This window comes from Siniperca chuatsi, linkage group LG6, assembly GCF_020085105.1.
Source record: "Siniperca chuatsi isolate FFG_IHB_CAS linkage group LG6, ASM2008510v1, whole genome shotgun sequence".
NCBI lineage: Eukaryota > Metazoa > Chordata > Actinopteri > Centrarchiformes > Sinipercidae > Siniperca > Siniperca chuatsi.
In genome coordinates this window covers 31,487,078-31,502,818 of record NC_058047.1, presented here as the reverse complement: position 1 = coordinate 31,502,818, position 15,741 = coordinate 31,487,078, and the positions used below count along the sequence as shown (strand labels likewise).

General features: G+C 40.9%; 1 protein-coding gene across 18 annotated transcripts in view; it reads left to right on the top strand.

The window, feature by feature from the left end:
* The window catches only part of ptprfa (protein tyrosine phosphatase receptor type Fa), a 437,857-nt gene that overhangs the window by 232,573 nt on the left and 189,543 nt on the right, over positions 1-15,741 (top strand). For 11 of the 18 annotated variants that reach the window (XM_044200720.1, XM_044200710.1, XM_044200711.1 and 8 more), the window contains exons 6-7: positions 6,036-6,053; positions 14,158-14,268. In XM_044200720.1, the coding sequence (XP_044056655.1) occupies positions 6,036-6,053; positions 14,158-14,268 (129 nt within the window). The remainder of the gene's footprint in view (positions 1-6,035; positions 6,054-14,157; positions 14,269-15,741) is intronic. The other 7 variants (XM_044200712.1, XM_044200719.1, XM_044200716.1 and 4 more) reach the window with 1 other exon arrangement.

Here is a 15,741-nt window from a genome sequence, read left to right as displayed (position 1 = left end):
AAGAGTTACAGAGAGGCAGTGGTTTTCAGAAAGTTTCCAGTATTCTTGTCACCAGGACAAACATGGACTAAGTACTAGGCTTAATAGATTCAATGGGACTGAGACCGACCTGCCGAAAGGGTAATAGTAACAGGTTCAAGGTAATCAAAAATAAGCAGCTAATTGAAGGTTAAGTTTGGATTTAAAGGCCCCAACAGAGTCACACTGTCTGATGTCAACAGGGAGGTTATTCCAGAGGAAGGGGGCACGATAGGTACAGGCCCTGCCCCCAGCTGACTTCTTTTTAATTCTGGGGACAGACAGGAGCCCTGTAGTCTGAGAGCGAAGAGCACGGGGTGGAATATAAGGTTTAAGGAGATCAGACAGGTATGAAGGGGTGAGCCCATTTAGAATTTTGTAAGTCATCAGAAGCACCTTCAAGTCCGATCTTACATGAATAGGGAGCCAATGAAGGGAACCTAAGATTGATGATGTGTGAGCATCTCTTGGAAAAAGGCAAACATAGCAGAGAACATTTACAAAATCATGGCCACAACACAACATGTGAAATCCTCAGCAATGATCATGCTTTTATGCTACATGAGGCCATACACTCACTTGACAGGTTGAGGGGTATCAATACACAAAACATAAATTATTTCAAAAATAACAATGATTTGATGAATTCTGAAAGTTGATCTTGCTTTTAATTCACAGAAAGTAAAACACACAATAAGCTTATGATGGAAATAAATGTTTTGAGCAGGACATCATAGATTTCAGTGATTACCTGAGTAGCACCTGTGTGGGAATATTGGCGTGCCAGCAGTGCTTAGCACAGCACAGACAGTGATGAATGTTAAAGCAGAGGCAGCCATTTGAAGCAGCTCTGTGAGGAGGTGGCCAGGATCCAGAGGAGCAGATAGGGCATATTTCTCTACAAAACCAGCCCAGCAGCTTGTAGCTAAGCTGGATGGCTACTGGTTGAATAACCAAGCTCCATACAACCCGTCAGCTGCCCTTTCTCTCACTTTCTGTGCGAAAATAGAAATGGTTGCTTTTTGCCAAACATTGCAAGTACCTTCACAACGTTGGAACGGCTGTCCAGGGCCAAACTTTCTTGCCAGCCCTTGTAGCAAAAATAAGAAGCAGATTTTCCATCACTGAGGGCCTGTGGCCCCTCCTGTGGCTGCTCTCATCTCTACACAGGCAGAGAGGAAAGGCTGAGAGACAGGCTCTAGGATATCATTGGCTTTGAAGTCCACTCTGAGGATTTTCCCAAGTCACAGTCAGGGCCTAAGGTAAGGACAAACATGCCATGTATTATTAACTGAACAGCATGGCAATTTGTTCCAATTTGGATGATAGGGCCTCATCGTCACATGCAGTACCACAGCAGCCAAGCACAGATGGCTGACTTTCTTTAATTAAAAAAAATCTGAGTTATCCTGTGCCACGCAGGGCAAGTGAAATACATAGATGTGTGTAAAGTCATCACTCGACAATTTTTCAGTGTATTTATTTCAGTAGAATTCATTATATAGAGGAGTGATTAGATTTTCTTATGAATTAGTTAGTCCTATTAAATGACTTTCATGTATTAAGAAACACTAATAGCTTCATTTTTCAATTTGAGACCTTTACTCTCATTTTGGAAAAGGCAAAAAAATCCTCTATTTTCTGTAAGGCTTCCTCTAGTGCTCCAAAACCCAAATTTGTCTGCCAGTAATTACGACCAAAGCTTGTCCATCGAAGATTGATGTGACCCAGACCAGCGATCAACTCTCTAGATGGTCGGCCAGCAACCACTGTGACTACTTGCCCTGGGATCTGATAGTCCAGGGGTATTGGAAAAGAAGAGGATTAGTGCAACAGGACAAAGCTCTTGTGTGGTAAACAATGCTGGAGTAAAACATCAAGTTCCTGATTCAGCAGCCAGGTGCTTAAACACAGCAATAGCTGTGTGTTTACACTGCTCAGAACACCGCCCGTCACTGAAGACTCCAGGGAACTCCAGTGGCCAAAGCTTGACAAAGATGGCCCTAGCTGAACTATTTTGCAGTCACTGGCTGTCATACTCCAGTGATGTTGTATTGCAATTCCAGAATGTTAGGGGACTCACAAGAGACAGATTGAAAAATGAAAGCAAAAAATCGAAGCAGCAAAGGTAGAGAAATTCTGACTTTTATTCGCTAGTATGGGTTAAGCTTACAGTGCATATATTTGTCCTAAACTGTTTGATACAGGTCATTGACCTCAGTACGTGACTTTCTTCTCTTCGATTCGCTCCAAATGAACCAAATAATTCAAGTCACATTATCCTAATACATTCTAATATGTCTGAGTCTTAGAACATGCGGTACATAAATTCTGAAGCATGAGTACCACCCAGAAAGCTTTGACAGTGGGACAATTTCTGTCTGTTAGCTAAACCATGTTACTTGGGTTAGCCCCTGAATGTATGTAGTATCATCAGTATGGCAATCGCAAATGAGAGACCAGAACTGGAAGAGCCTCTGATGTTAAGATCTGTCGTTTGGGAATGTTATGGTTTCCCTGTATGTTATAAGGACACTGGACAAAGAGTGGTGGAAAGGACGGAAACTGCGGGCATCTCTGAAAAACAAACAATCTAAAAACCATGCTAAACCATTTGCAACAGTATCACCTAAATGTGTCTACCACAGGGCTTGACCACTCTTTCACTTGTTTCACTCAGGGCTACAGAAAAGTACTTACCTGGATAAAATTTGAAAATAAAGTGATTCTTGACTGAGGATGAGCACCAGCTGTTGAACTGAAAGCCTAAACTGAACCACTGACTCTAATGGTAGATTATCTTTTGCTGTGCCAAAAGTGTAGCCAACCATCCCACAACCATGACATGTACCAAACAATGGATTTTGTGTACTGTTGAACCAAAGCGAGGTCCAAAAATGGATGGATCACCACATCTTTCAAACTCCATGACCCCAGTTTGTAACACAGGCTTTCTGTTAAACATTTGTAGCCTACAAGCCCAAGCCTAGACAATCTTAAAGATATCACTATGACATCATTGGGGTTATTTTCTCAAATTTCACAAAGCTCTTCCAGAGCCACAGAAGACATTATACTGTTTTCACAGTCTGGGTGGTACTCCCCATTTCAAGAAAACTATATAAAATCACTGGAGGTCCCCTTTAACAGCCAATCAGATTTCCATGTGATGGGATTTTGTTTTGATTTCATTAGTTCTGCTTGGAAAAGGCAACATGGACAAAGACTGAATACAACCGGTGCATCTCCCACCACGCACCATCAGTTTGATACAGCGACTTGTGTGCTAAGTTGATATGATGATCTCAACTGAAATATGAGGACTGCCAATACATTACTACATCCTTTTTTGATGGACACTACTACAGAAAAAAAATCCTTTCAATCAGCACATTGTGAAAATATAATAAAGTCCTATTAGTTTTCACAATGACCCCCGAAGCCTGTCATGACACCCTGATTTCATGCTGAAGTGGCGTGGGATTCTTTTAGCTGTCAGACAGCTGTGGAGGGAAGTCATGGCAGGTGTCAGTGTTGCCCAGCACAACCCTCTGAAAGCTGCTGATGTCCCCTTCATCAAACCCCAGGGGCCACACAGCTTCCAGGGCCCCCTTTCTGCAATCTCTCACCACCTATCTTTGTGTTCCTGTCAACTCAAGAGCGGCTTGGTTTATTATCCAGATCGCTGGCATCTGCATAGTAACCATCCCTCTCTCTCTGCCGTTTGCTGCATATGACCTGATATGCCCAAATGGTGCCAGTTACTAATGATTACTTACACCAGGGATATGCAAGATTAAAGGAGAGAAATGCTACTACTGTGTTACTAGAATGAAAAGTGCTAAAGGGCTAAACAATTAATTATGTTTAAATTGCAATTTTAGTGCAATTTTCAAATCACAAGCTGTGATTTGAATTATATAACTTATATAATTAACAGTGTCTTAACAGGCTGTAGGAGGTGAAAGGTTTAGTTGGTGACCCAGAATTTTCCTCAGCTAACATGACAACTGTTGTCAGCAAATTTACTCAACTGTAGCTAATTAAAGTGAATTCTGTGAGATGGTCAAACAAAAAAGAAACTCTTGGTTGTTGTCTCCTTAATATGTTCTCTGAATGCCAGAATGGGACTTTTACTTCTGGAACCAAGGGAAAAATAAATAGCCCTCCTACTTCACAACTGTATTTCAGACAAGTCGCTACTAGTACAGAAGTTGTCAAGTAAATAACAGACAGATGGAGTTGTTGGAATCTCCCGCTAAACTTTCAAGCACATGATATCATTGTTTAAGCTTTCATCTTAAAACGTCTGAATCAGGACCTTTGGGATTCTACTGTAGGGTTCAAGCAGTCAGCTAGAGTGCAGAGCTGTCAGCTGTATTATTAGAGGTCGTCAGTCGATATATAATATTGTCAGACGTGACTTAGTTTAGATTTATGTCATAAAATAATGTGCACATAACACACTTGTCCAAAACTAGCAGTTTGTCATCATTACCATAAGTGGCTAAGTATGTAGCTGTTATTACTAAATATATTTTCAATATCTTTACTATATTTGAACATTACTGAGTCATGTAAAGCTTAATTGGGCAATTTTTCTATAGAAAACAAGCCAGTTTTACAGTACCTAAGCACAGGATAACTCTTCGACTTTTCTCTGACTCACTGGTTTGAACTCTGGGAGGACCCCAACAAAAAGCAACTGCATTATTTTGTGTAGAAACAAAATCAATTATGATTACTCTTGGCACAATCATAACTTGTTTAAAACTCTGTTTTATGTTTAATCTATAGAAATAATAGAAATCAAAATTTCAGTTGAAATATTGGTAACCGTTACATATTTTCCTCAAGTCATTCAGCTCTAAATAGTGCACAGGGAAAATGCTGGCAAACTATTAGATGACCCAAATGATATGACAACTGTTACAAAATTACATCTATGGTATGCTAATTTTGAAACCTGATAGAACAATTCTCCACCATCGAGGCAGCAACATCACAGTGTATTCCAGGACATGAGTGCAGGTTGCTTTGCATTGCATCAGAAGGAGAGCAGGCAGCTTGTGTTCTTATTACAGCAGCATGCTGGAGAAAAAAAAGCCTTTGGGTTAGAACCAAAACAGACCTGTTGTTGGTGAATGAGGGGTCAAGTGCTTGATGGCCAGGTGCTGTCAAGGAAAAAAGCAGGTGTAGGGAATACGGAGCTTGCAATCACAACGGGATGCCAGCTCTGTGGAGCAAATAACCAGGTGTATAACACAAATTAGCACCACGTGAAAGTAAATCACCAGATGCACAAATGACAGACTGGTAGTTGTAGCAATTTTGTGCTTATCAAGAGCTTATTGGAAAATAACACAAATTTGTACAGAAGAAAATGGTTTTCACCAAAAATGCATTTTACACAGTTGTCATGTATGAAATTGGTTTTGGTTGAAAATTTTGACTTATTAAACATTAAAGGCACAGTGTGGAGGATTTAGTGGCATCTAGCAGTGAAATTGCAAGTTGCAACCATTTGAATACAGCTCGCCTCACCTTCACGTTCCAAGCGTGTAGGAGAAACTACGGTGGCTGCGAAAAAAGGCCATATCTAGAGCCAGTGATTGGTTTGTCTGTTCTGGGCTACTGTAGAAACATGGCAGCCTCCGTGGAAGGGGACCCGCTCCCTCTGTAGATAAAAACGGCTTATTCTAAGGTAATGAAAACACAATGATTCTTATTTTCAGGTGATTCTACACTAATGAAAACATACTTATAAATATTATATTCCATTTCTGCCAACAGCTCCTCCTAAATGTTACACACTGGACCTTTAAATAGCACCTTACATATTTATGGATTATAAGTTTTATAAAGTTTTTAAAACAGGGTGAGAATAGCAGTTGGTCTAATCTTTGCTGTTTTTCCTCTCTTTGCTCTCCTGCCATTCTTGTCTTTCTCTGTTTCACTTTTTCTCTATATACTAATGGTTATCTCTAATCTTATTTGCATTCAAATTACCTCACCAGGTGGTACACCAATCAGAGGTAAGAATGCTGGTTACAGAAAACGTCTACTCATCCTCCTCTCCTCCTCACTGCCCCCTCTCTGCCATCGCCTCTGCAACCTCAGTGTGTCCCCATTTCCAGCTCTATGTCCTTTTCACTTGCTCGGAAACTTTCTCTGCCTTCACCACATAACCTTTCAGACGTCTGTATGGTCCTGGAAGAGATGAAAACCAGAGCCAGAACACACTAGCTAGTGACAATGTTCTCAAATAAAATCACTGATAATAATTTACTTCGTCTTACCAACTGATGTTCCAGCTGATATACAGGCAGCAGTGGGCTAACAGAGGGTTAGCACTAAGCTAACAAATACAATACAATATATCATTTACAATGAAGTCCAACAATCAATGATCAAAAACTCTTCTGTTGGAAAATGATTTCATTAGGAAACCAGGGAACATAAATGATGTCTAGTAGCTAGCCAACCTTTGAGTTCTCAGTTAGGTTGTGTTCCCACCTAACATGTTTGGTGCAGTTGGTTCAGTTCGTCAAACTCAGCCATCCAACTCAGAAAAGTGGTCTCTGGTTCACCTCTAAATTGTGGTCTATGGATCACCAGAAGTGAAATAATAATAAAACATTAGGTACTTACCATACACGTACAGTATAGGCCCACAAACACTATAAACCCACACTTTGAAAGGAAGTGCTCACCTTCACAGTGTGAATGCAGCAATGAAAACAAAGTGTGAAACCCATGTTGCGTAACAACCCACAGTGTTATGAACAGCTTTAAAAGACAAACTGCTGCTGCATTATGATGTGCCCTATTTGCATGGTGACAGGACAAAGGTAACACCTTTAAAATAATGAGATGAGCATTCTAAGTTCTCTATGTTCACAAAAACGTGTGTTTCAAGGGTGTGACATTGGCATACATGGCATACAGTTCCGACAGTGTCTTGCAGTTATTAATTACTCTCCAGAACAAGTGAAGAAGTGAGCCTAGGTCCAGACTTAAGTTCATGGCTCAAGACTGAAAACTGAACTGTGGCACATTTGACTATTTATTCTGTTTTGTCTGATGAAGCCATTCAAGTCATTGTCTGAAAAAGACTGTAATAGCTTCGGAGCTACCAGAGAAGATAGATGTAACTCTACTTGCTGTCATCATAATAAACTGTTTTCTCAGCGGTCTGTGAAAGGCTGATGATACAGGATGACGGGTCGCCAAATCTGTCAAATGAATGAGTTACTCAGTCAAATCTTTTTTACGACAGGTCAGTGTGAACACTAAAGTCGCTTTCACGATTATGGTTTACTTCAGTTGGTCCAGACAAAAAAAAAGAAAGAAAAACATAGTTTTTAGTTGTGGTTCATGTTATGTTCACAGTGACTTAGAAATGAACCGAGTTGAGTAAACATGAACTCATATGCACTGACCAGCAACTCATTATTGGACAGCTTTGGCAACTGTCATCCAGAATCATCAGCACAATATGGGCCCACGAAGGCAACTATACTGTATATCTTTCTGATGAACTGCTAAAATACATGAAGTAGAAACAAGAACAACATGTCTGTATTTTAACTCCATTTCACCTTAATGTCTCAGGGGATAATCCCCAGGCTCACATGCTGACAAGTATGTGCTACCAAATGTTCTTGCATCATTACGTAGATTGCCTGTACAAACCGAAACAAAAGGGGTGAACTGCACCAAACAGGTTAGGTGTGCAAGCACCCTAAACCAAACTACATGTGTGAACACAGCCTTACCGTGAAGGTTACTACCACAAGCAACATGGATGGTCAACAGTGCCAACAGGCTGTTACACCAGTATATGCTAAGGTTTGTAGCTAGCATAAATAAAGGCCCTGTATATAGATCAAATATACTTATCTGTTTAAATGTTTAGCTGAGCATCCTACTGTTTTTCTAGATTTCACTGCCAATGTCGTGCCAGTGAGCCAGGTCATGGAAGTGAGTCTGTTAGCATATGTGATAACCACTTGCATAATTAGTAGTCTGCAAACTGCTTGTCATCAACGTGCAAAGGTTTGACCTCTGTCTGCACGCTGTCCTTGGAAGCTGCAGAGAGAGGGAGCTCCATTATTGAAGGCCGAACGTCTGAAGGGCAGAGGAAGTTGCGGCAGCTTCTAACATTTTGTTGAGGGCTTCATAGACTTCATCTGTAAGAAGTCACACCTTCTCTGGCAGCACCGATTAGCCTTTTTCATGCCAAGAGGTCAGAGCAAACGTCCATCAGCATCTGTTTGTGATTCGCAGGAGAGAGTTAAGCATCTTCTCTTAAAAGGCCTCTGCTATCTAGAGGTGCTGAATGTGCAGAGAAATAGACAATCATCACTGAATGGCAAGTTGGGGAAAAAAGAAAGACGGATATTCGGCTGCTGCTGCACACTCCAGCAACAGTGTGAGGATTGGTCCACAGTCTCCTGTTCTGACTCTTAATGGGAGTAAATTAAGCACTTAAAAAAAGATACATTCATTATCATTTTGACATGATGGTGTGTGATATGTGGGAAAAAGGCTTACCCTACATATTGTGTATGTGAGTGTGTCTCTGTGTGTGTGTGAGAGAGAGAGAGTTTAAGGACATACATCTCAGTCGGAATGTCCTTGCTGGCTGCATCCCAGATGAAGGTTGCTCCTCCTCCATCTCTGGGCTCGCTGTCTGCACCAGATCCACCAGGGATGTGGCTACACTCACATTATTTCAACCGCTGATTTATTTTTATTTTTATCGCAAACTAATTCTTAACATTGTCTTACAAACCCATCCCATGTTGCATTTCAGGATTGTATTCTGAAATATGTACATTTTTAACATTTTATTTTTCACATTTCTTATTGTCCACTGCAAGACTGCATGATGTATGTCACATTCACAGCCAATATATAATTAGATATAATTATCTCTAAATCGCTAAAAATACATTCATGTTTTCTATCAAACCTAACCTCTATACTGACAACTGAATATTGAATGTTTGTATAAATGCTATGAAATTGTTATGGAATGTTCTTGGAATGAATGGGTGTAAATCATGGTGTCAGGTAAGTTACAGCTTACGTTTTACCTGTTCTTTCCCCAAAATGAAACAAGAACTTTAGCATCCATAAGATGTGTTCTGTGCTTTTAGAGCACGTTCAGTGGAGGTTAGGGTTAGGGGAAACACACTCTTACAAGCCATAATACACTCTGGCCCTCACATACATGCATTCTCCTTTCACATACATATATTTTCACTCTCACATGAATTTATTTTCATTCTTACACCCACACATTCACTCATCTATTCATATATTTTAACACACACATTCACATATTTGCTTTCATGCACATGCAATCAGTCTATACATTTAATAGTATATATAATATATGTATGTAAGAAGAAAATGTATGCATGTGTGAGAGGGAGTATAATAGAAATGGAAAGAGTATAGTGGAAGCGGATGGCAGCTCATTTATCACGCTGTGATTGTCTGAGAAGCTCGAGGTCGGGTCTGAGGGGAGGGGGCAAGATTCTTCCTGAACCAGCCGTCCTCTCGTCCGCTCTGAAGCCTCTGGGATCTCCACAAACCTCTGGCAAAGGCTCCCACGAGTTCACCGGGAACTCTCAAACAGCCAGTAAGTCTGTTTCTCTCTGCCGCTGTCTTCTCACATAGAAGCAGGCAGGTTAAAGTGAACCTTTAACTGACGCCATGCGGGTCTGGCAGAAGCCTGCTGGAACTAGCGCTAGCCATGTGAAAGCCTAGCTGTCGTTAGGCTCTATGTGAACAAACAACGGCAGAGAGAAACAGACTAACCTTCGCTTTGGGAGTTCCAGGTGAACTCCTGAAAGCCGTCGTCGTAGATGTGCGGTCATGTCAGAGGATTACTGCGGTCAAGCTAGCCGCCTTTGGATTTTGATGCGCGTCTGTTCATGCAGTTACGGCGCCGCTGCTTGGAGCAGCCACTGTTTGACAAATTACAGGATTCCCAAATAAAAACATTATATTACGCATCATATCATTAAATAAGTCTTGCTGAATATGTAACGTCACCAAAGAAGTCCTATTATGATAAAAAATATTTCCATGTTAGGTTAGGCTGAGGAGCTCAAAATGTTCTTATGACCATATAAAATGATGCTAGTAGTTTCTCTGTACATTATTACTGTATAGGGACAGTCACCTCAAAGGACACTGTAACGGTCCATGCACGTTCTGGCAGTTTGGGGACCTCTGTTGGTCACTTTAGACAACACTGTTCCGTCAGAACGTACAGAGAAACTACTAGCATCATTTTATATGGTCATAAGAACATTTTGAGCAGCTTCAGATGGCTTCAGAGCGGACGAGAGGACGGCTGGTTCAGGAAGAATGGCGTTCTGTATGAGCTTCTCAGCCAATCACAGGGCGATAAATGAGCTGCCATCCATTTCAACTATACTCCATCTGTTTCCACCTTCACACATGCATACATTCTTCTCTTACATACATTTATATATAATAACACATTTTCTTCAGACATACATATACATATATAATATTAAATATATACATTGACTGCACGTGCACAAGAGCAAATGTATGAATGTGTGAGTGAAAATGTATAAATATGGGAGTGAAAATGTGTGGGTTTAAGAATGAAAATAAATTCATGTGAGAGTGAAAATATATGTTTGTGAAAGGAGAATGTATGCATGTGAGGGAGTGTATTATGGCTTTTACGGCCCCTCATACAAAAATAGCACAAGTGTTATACTAAAGGCTTTGACCAATCAGGGTTTATGGAAGCGTATACGGGACTATATTCAAATGATAGTCATGAATGTCACCACGCTCTTTTGGGACAACATGAAAATGAAAATGAAGCCTGTCAGTGCTCTCATCAAGGCGGGGCTTCAGTTAGGACGTCACTTGCCTGAACATCTGCTGCTTTGCTCATGTGCGTAGTCCGCTTGAGGCAGAAAGGCGAGAAGGCGGCCAGCTGGATTACTGTACAAAAACACAACTTTATAACTTTATTCACTGATTTTGGTGAAACTAGCGATATGGGACGCTGAATTTGATGAATTTACTATTTATCATGTCAGACCCTCATCGCCTCCTCCTCTCTGCTGTCCAAAGCTCTTGTGCTAGCGCTGTAAACAACATCACTCAGCTCTGAGCTCCCAGTCCAGGCACAGTCAGCTAATTGGACCACCAACTAGTAAAGCAACAGTTAGTGGTTACTTTAGCAACAAGTAAAGCTATCTGTCAAGATTTCAAGGTTCAAGATTCAAGATTTCCATTATTGTCATTCCTTCATGTATTTGCCTACATTAAAAAATGAAATGCTGTTCCCGAAAGTGGCAGTTGTTAGTAAAAACAATATCAACAATGAAAACAGTTACAATAGATATAATAATAATAAGAAGAAGAAATGAGAAAGTATGGCTAAGAAATATCAGTTAAAAAGAGCTCATCATACTGGTGTATGTAAAGTGTAACTGTGCAGTCCAGTAAGTTTACTTGTCAGGTGTCTGCAGTGCATGACTGTTCCGTTATTTACAGTGCTGTTGTGGGGGTTAGAGGGTGTGTCGGTGTGTTGTGGGCGTATTAGTGGGAGGGGGCACAGTCCGTTGATGAGTCTGACAGCTTGTGGGAAAAAAGCTGCCCAGCATCCTTCTGGACCTTGCAGAGACGCTCCTGTACCTCCTATCCGAAGGCAGGAGGGCAAACAGACCATGAGATGGGTGATGAGGGTCTCTGATCATCTTTGTGGCTCTGCTGATGCAACGCTGATGGAAAATCTCCCCCAAGGAAGGTAGAGGGCCACCAATGATCCTGCAGTTCTCACTATCCGGTCGAGTTAGTGGTGGTCAGACTCGACCTGACAATAAAGTATCATCATCATCATCATCATCATCATCATCATCCAGTTTCACCAAAATCAGTGAATAAAGTTATGAAAGATTTGTGTTTTTGTACAGTAATCTGTGAGACTCGGACCCCAGAAACACTGCGGCGTCTATCGTCAAACCTAATTCTTGTCTCAGTTGTGGTCTGATAAATAGTAAATTCATCAAATTCAGTGCCCCATATCGCTAGTTTCACCAAAATCAGTGAATAAAGTTATAAAGTTGTGTTTTTGTACAGTAATCCAGCTGGCCGCCTTCTCGCCTTTCTGCCTCAAGCGGACTACGCACATGAGCAAAGCAGCAGATGTTCAGGCAAGTGACGTCCTAACTGAAGCCCCGCCTTGATGAGAGCACTGACAGGCTTCATTTTCATTTTCATGTTGTCCCAAAAGAGCGTGGTGACATGTAAATGTAAATGCAATAGACTGAGGCGCTGTTTTGCATATTGCAGTGTACAGCAGGTTAAGTCTTTGAAAATGAAATGTCAAGTGCAGTTTTCATTTTCATTTTAACTTAAATATTGCTTGCATAAATGGAAGATCAGGTTACATTGTTTATATTGCATTTTTAAATTTGAATTACCATTTGAATATTGTCCACTGTGCAGCGGGGTACGACTTTGAAAATTAAATGTCAAACAGCTTCCATTTTCATTTTAATATGGTCGTAGAACGCCCCTACAAGTATGTGGAAATGAAAATGAAAATTGGATTATTTCATTTTTACTCAAATAACACATACGTATGTAGAAAATTGTATACTATATATTGTGGAATTACATTTTCCTTTTCAAGTTTACACTATCATTTGAATATAGTCCCCTATATGCTTCCATAAGGGTTTTTTAAGCTATTGATGCTAATTTTGGATTTAAACAAGCCAGTGTCTTTAATTACACCAACATTACGTGGTATGTTCCAAAACGGACAGGTGTTGAATTTTTCTCTCTGCATGTTCTCCTTGTCACATTAGAAGAGCCTCTGAAACAGTGTTCAGACCTCCCTAAGACACTGTGCTGAAAGCTATTGGGTAAAAGTCTGCTCCGCAATGGTTTGTGATGTGTTCAAGAACCACCTTCTTTTACTGGAAGGTCTTTTGCCCAAACACAGATTGTTGCTATGGAATAACATTATTCAGCATCATTTCTAAAATGATGTTGCCAGAATAACATGAAAGTAGTCTTCATAGCCTGAAATGATCAACAGTAGAATGACTAATTGGTGTGAAGAATGTACAGTATGTGGAGTTTGAAGTGAAAGCTTCCATCTCCAGCTTCAAAACGTTTTTTTTCTTTGATCCAGGTGGTAATATAACAATATCACATATAGCAACTACTAAATGTTTCATAGTGTATGTAAAATGTTATGGACCAAACATCTGAGCCAGTGAGCACTTAGAGCAGTAATTTCCCATCATGCATCAAAGGATAAAGCTAGTGTTATTCCTATTGTCAACAACTTCCATGAAAAGACCCAAAACGTTTTAGTGTGTCTCGCAGTACTTTCCAGTTTCCCTGCCCAGTCTCTGGCTCTGAGCCCCAAGCCCACTGGTTCCTACTGAAGATGTAAAACTTTTAAGATGGCTCACAAATATTATTAATATTAAATAAGTTTTATCAAAAAAGATAAATATTGTCCAACAAGACTAACATTCTACAGCCATGCTAGAGGCTCTGTGAGACTACCGTCTTTTCAGCTGTGGATTAATATACTTTTGGTGCGCTAATGACTATTTGGGGAAAAATAATAAACTCCAGTGCCTGTGATCTTTGTAATGAAGGAACATGTCAGCCACTGCAAGAACAAGAAACATTGAGAATATTGCCAGCTTCATCCTTGAAGCTTCTTCAGTCAGTGGAGAGCATGCTACTTCACACGGCTCTGAACCGCAGCCTTGATGCTCTCATGACATCGACACTGACAGTGTTAGAATGACACTACAGCTAGTCATCTCCAACCATCCTAATAATATTTGGTCATTGCCATAAATTATTAGACATAATGCAGGCCTCCTAATAATAAACATAAAAGAAACATGAATCCTGAATGCTTTCCTTATAGGTATGAAATGAAAAAAATTACAGGATTAAATTTGGGTTCATCGAGGCAAGGATATGGACAGCCAGTGTGTGTGTGTGTGTGTCTGAATCAGATTACCGCTGTCTGTGTGTGTGTTGTTTGAACGTGTGTGGTGCAGACCTGAACTGTGACATTTTGGCCTCCCTCCCCAGGAGCGCTTCAGATTGAGAACAGCGAGGAGTCGGACCAGGGCAAGTACGAGTGCGTGGCAGTCAACAGCGCCGGGACTCGCTACTCGGCTCCAGCTAACCTTTATGTTCGAGGTAAGATCCCTCTTGACCCGAACCGACCCCTCCCCACTGCCATTCAGGTCACCACCTCCAACAGTAAGGTCCTCTCTCGTCACCTCCTCTGCACCGATGCTCTGCCTGCTGACTGCTAATAGGGAAGCTGGCTCCCTGGATTCACCTGCAGTGGAAGTCAGACCTGTTGAGGCCTGTCCGGTCTCGGCTGTCACGCTGTCATTTCCTGCTCTCTCTATCTCCCTTTCTGTCTCGTCTTTGTCTCCTGGGTGGTGATTTATGTATTTTGGTCCAATGCCCTGTTGTTAGTTTACTTGACCTGCCTAACCTCACGGTGACAAGGGGGATGTTTTGACTCATCGGGGGTGAAAGAGAGGTTGGCTGCGGTTCTGCCTCTTTGTTTTGGGGAGGTGGAGGTTCACGTGTGGAGTCTTGCCACAAAGAGAATCTGACACCGTCAACGTTGTACGTCCCGTGTGGGAGAAGATAGGCAGGAAATTCCCCCGAAAGCAGGCTCCAGTTGGCTGGATGTGCTGCAACAAAAGCCAACAGGGTAAAAGCAAGCCTCGGGCTTCTCATAAGTAGGCCTTGTCAACAAACAACTCAATTAGCCTCAACCAGTATCAGGTTCTCAAAGGCATTTTCAAAGCATGGGAGTGATCAGTTACTTAGTTTCCATTGACAATGCTCTTTGATGCAGTTTTCTTTTTTAAAAAATGTCAACGCTTCTACATGCTAAATACAGTCACTGCCTAATCTTTAGTGCTGTTTTACAATATGTTCTACTATTTTGAACATTTCTTCATAAATCAGGACTAATGGCCCGTGTCTCATTATATCCCCTAAAGCATATGAAACACCATACTTGGGTAGACAAAGAGGCTTATTTAAAGTGCAGCTTTTGATTTTTTTCAATACAATACTCATATGCCATATGTACGATGTAAGAGTTATTGGTTGCTGTAATCATTCCTTCTGTTCATACTAGCCATGAAGTGATACCTTCAAAGAGCAACGACACTGTAAGAAACGAGATACAAAAACTGCTGCAAAAATGAATTCTGGTTTTAACCAAAGTGAATATATCGCTTCAGCAGTCTGAGTCAGCTGAATCAAGTGGCTATCTTCATCCTGGCAGTTGGTCGTGGGTTAATTACTGCTCCTGCCAACAAGCCTACGTGCCACTGGTGTCAGCGAGTGATGATGGGCCTAAGTTCATGATTTTGACTTACTCACCTCAAGACGTGTGCACAATCATGCAAATACACACACACCCACACACACACAGTATAACAGACAGCTTGGATTTCATAGGTCAGGTTTCTGATGCACATTAAAGATAAACTTAGATAAACTACTGTTTTAATGTAAATAAGCCAGTTTGAAGCGGTTTTCATTGTTTGTTTGTTTGTTTAAAGGTCTACTGTATATAGCTGTGTATAGCAAGTTCCAAACCAGACTATCACATGATTTTAATGTAGTACATTTTTTGAT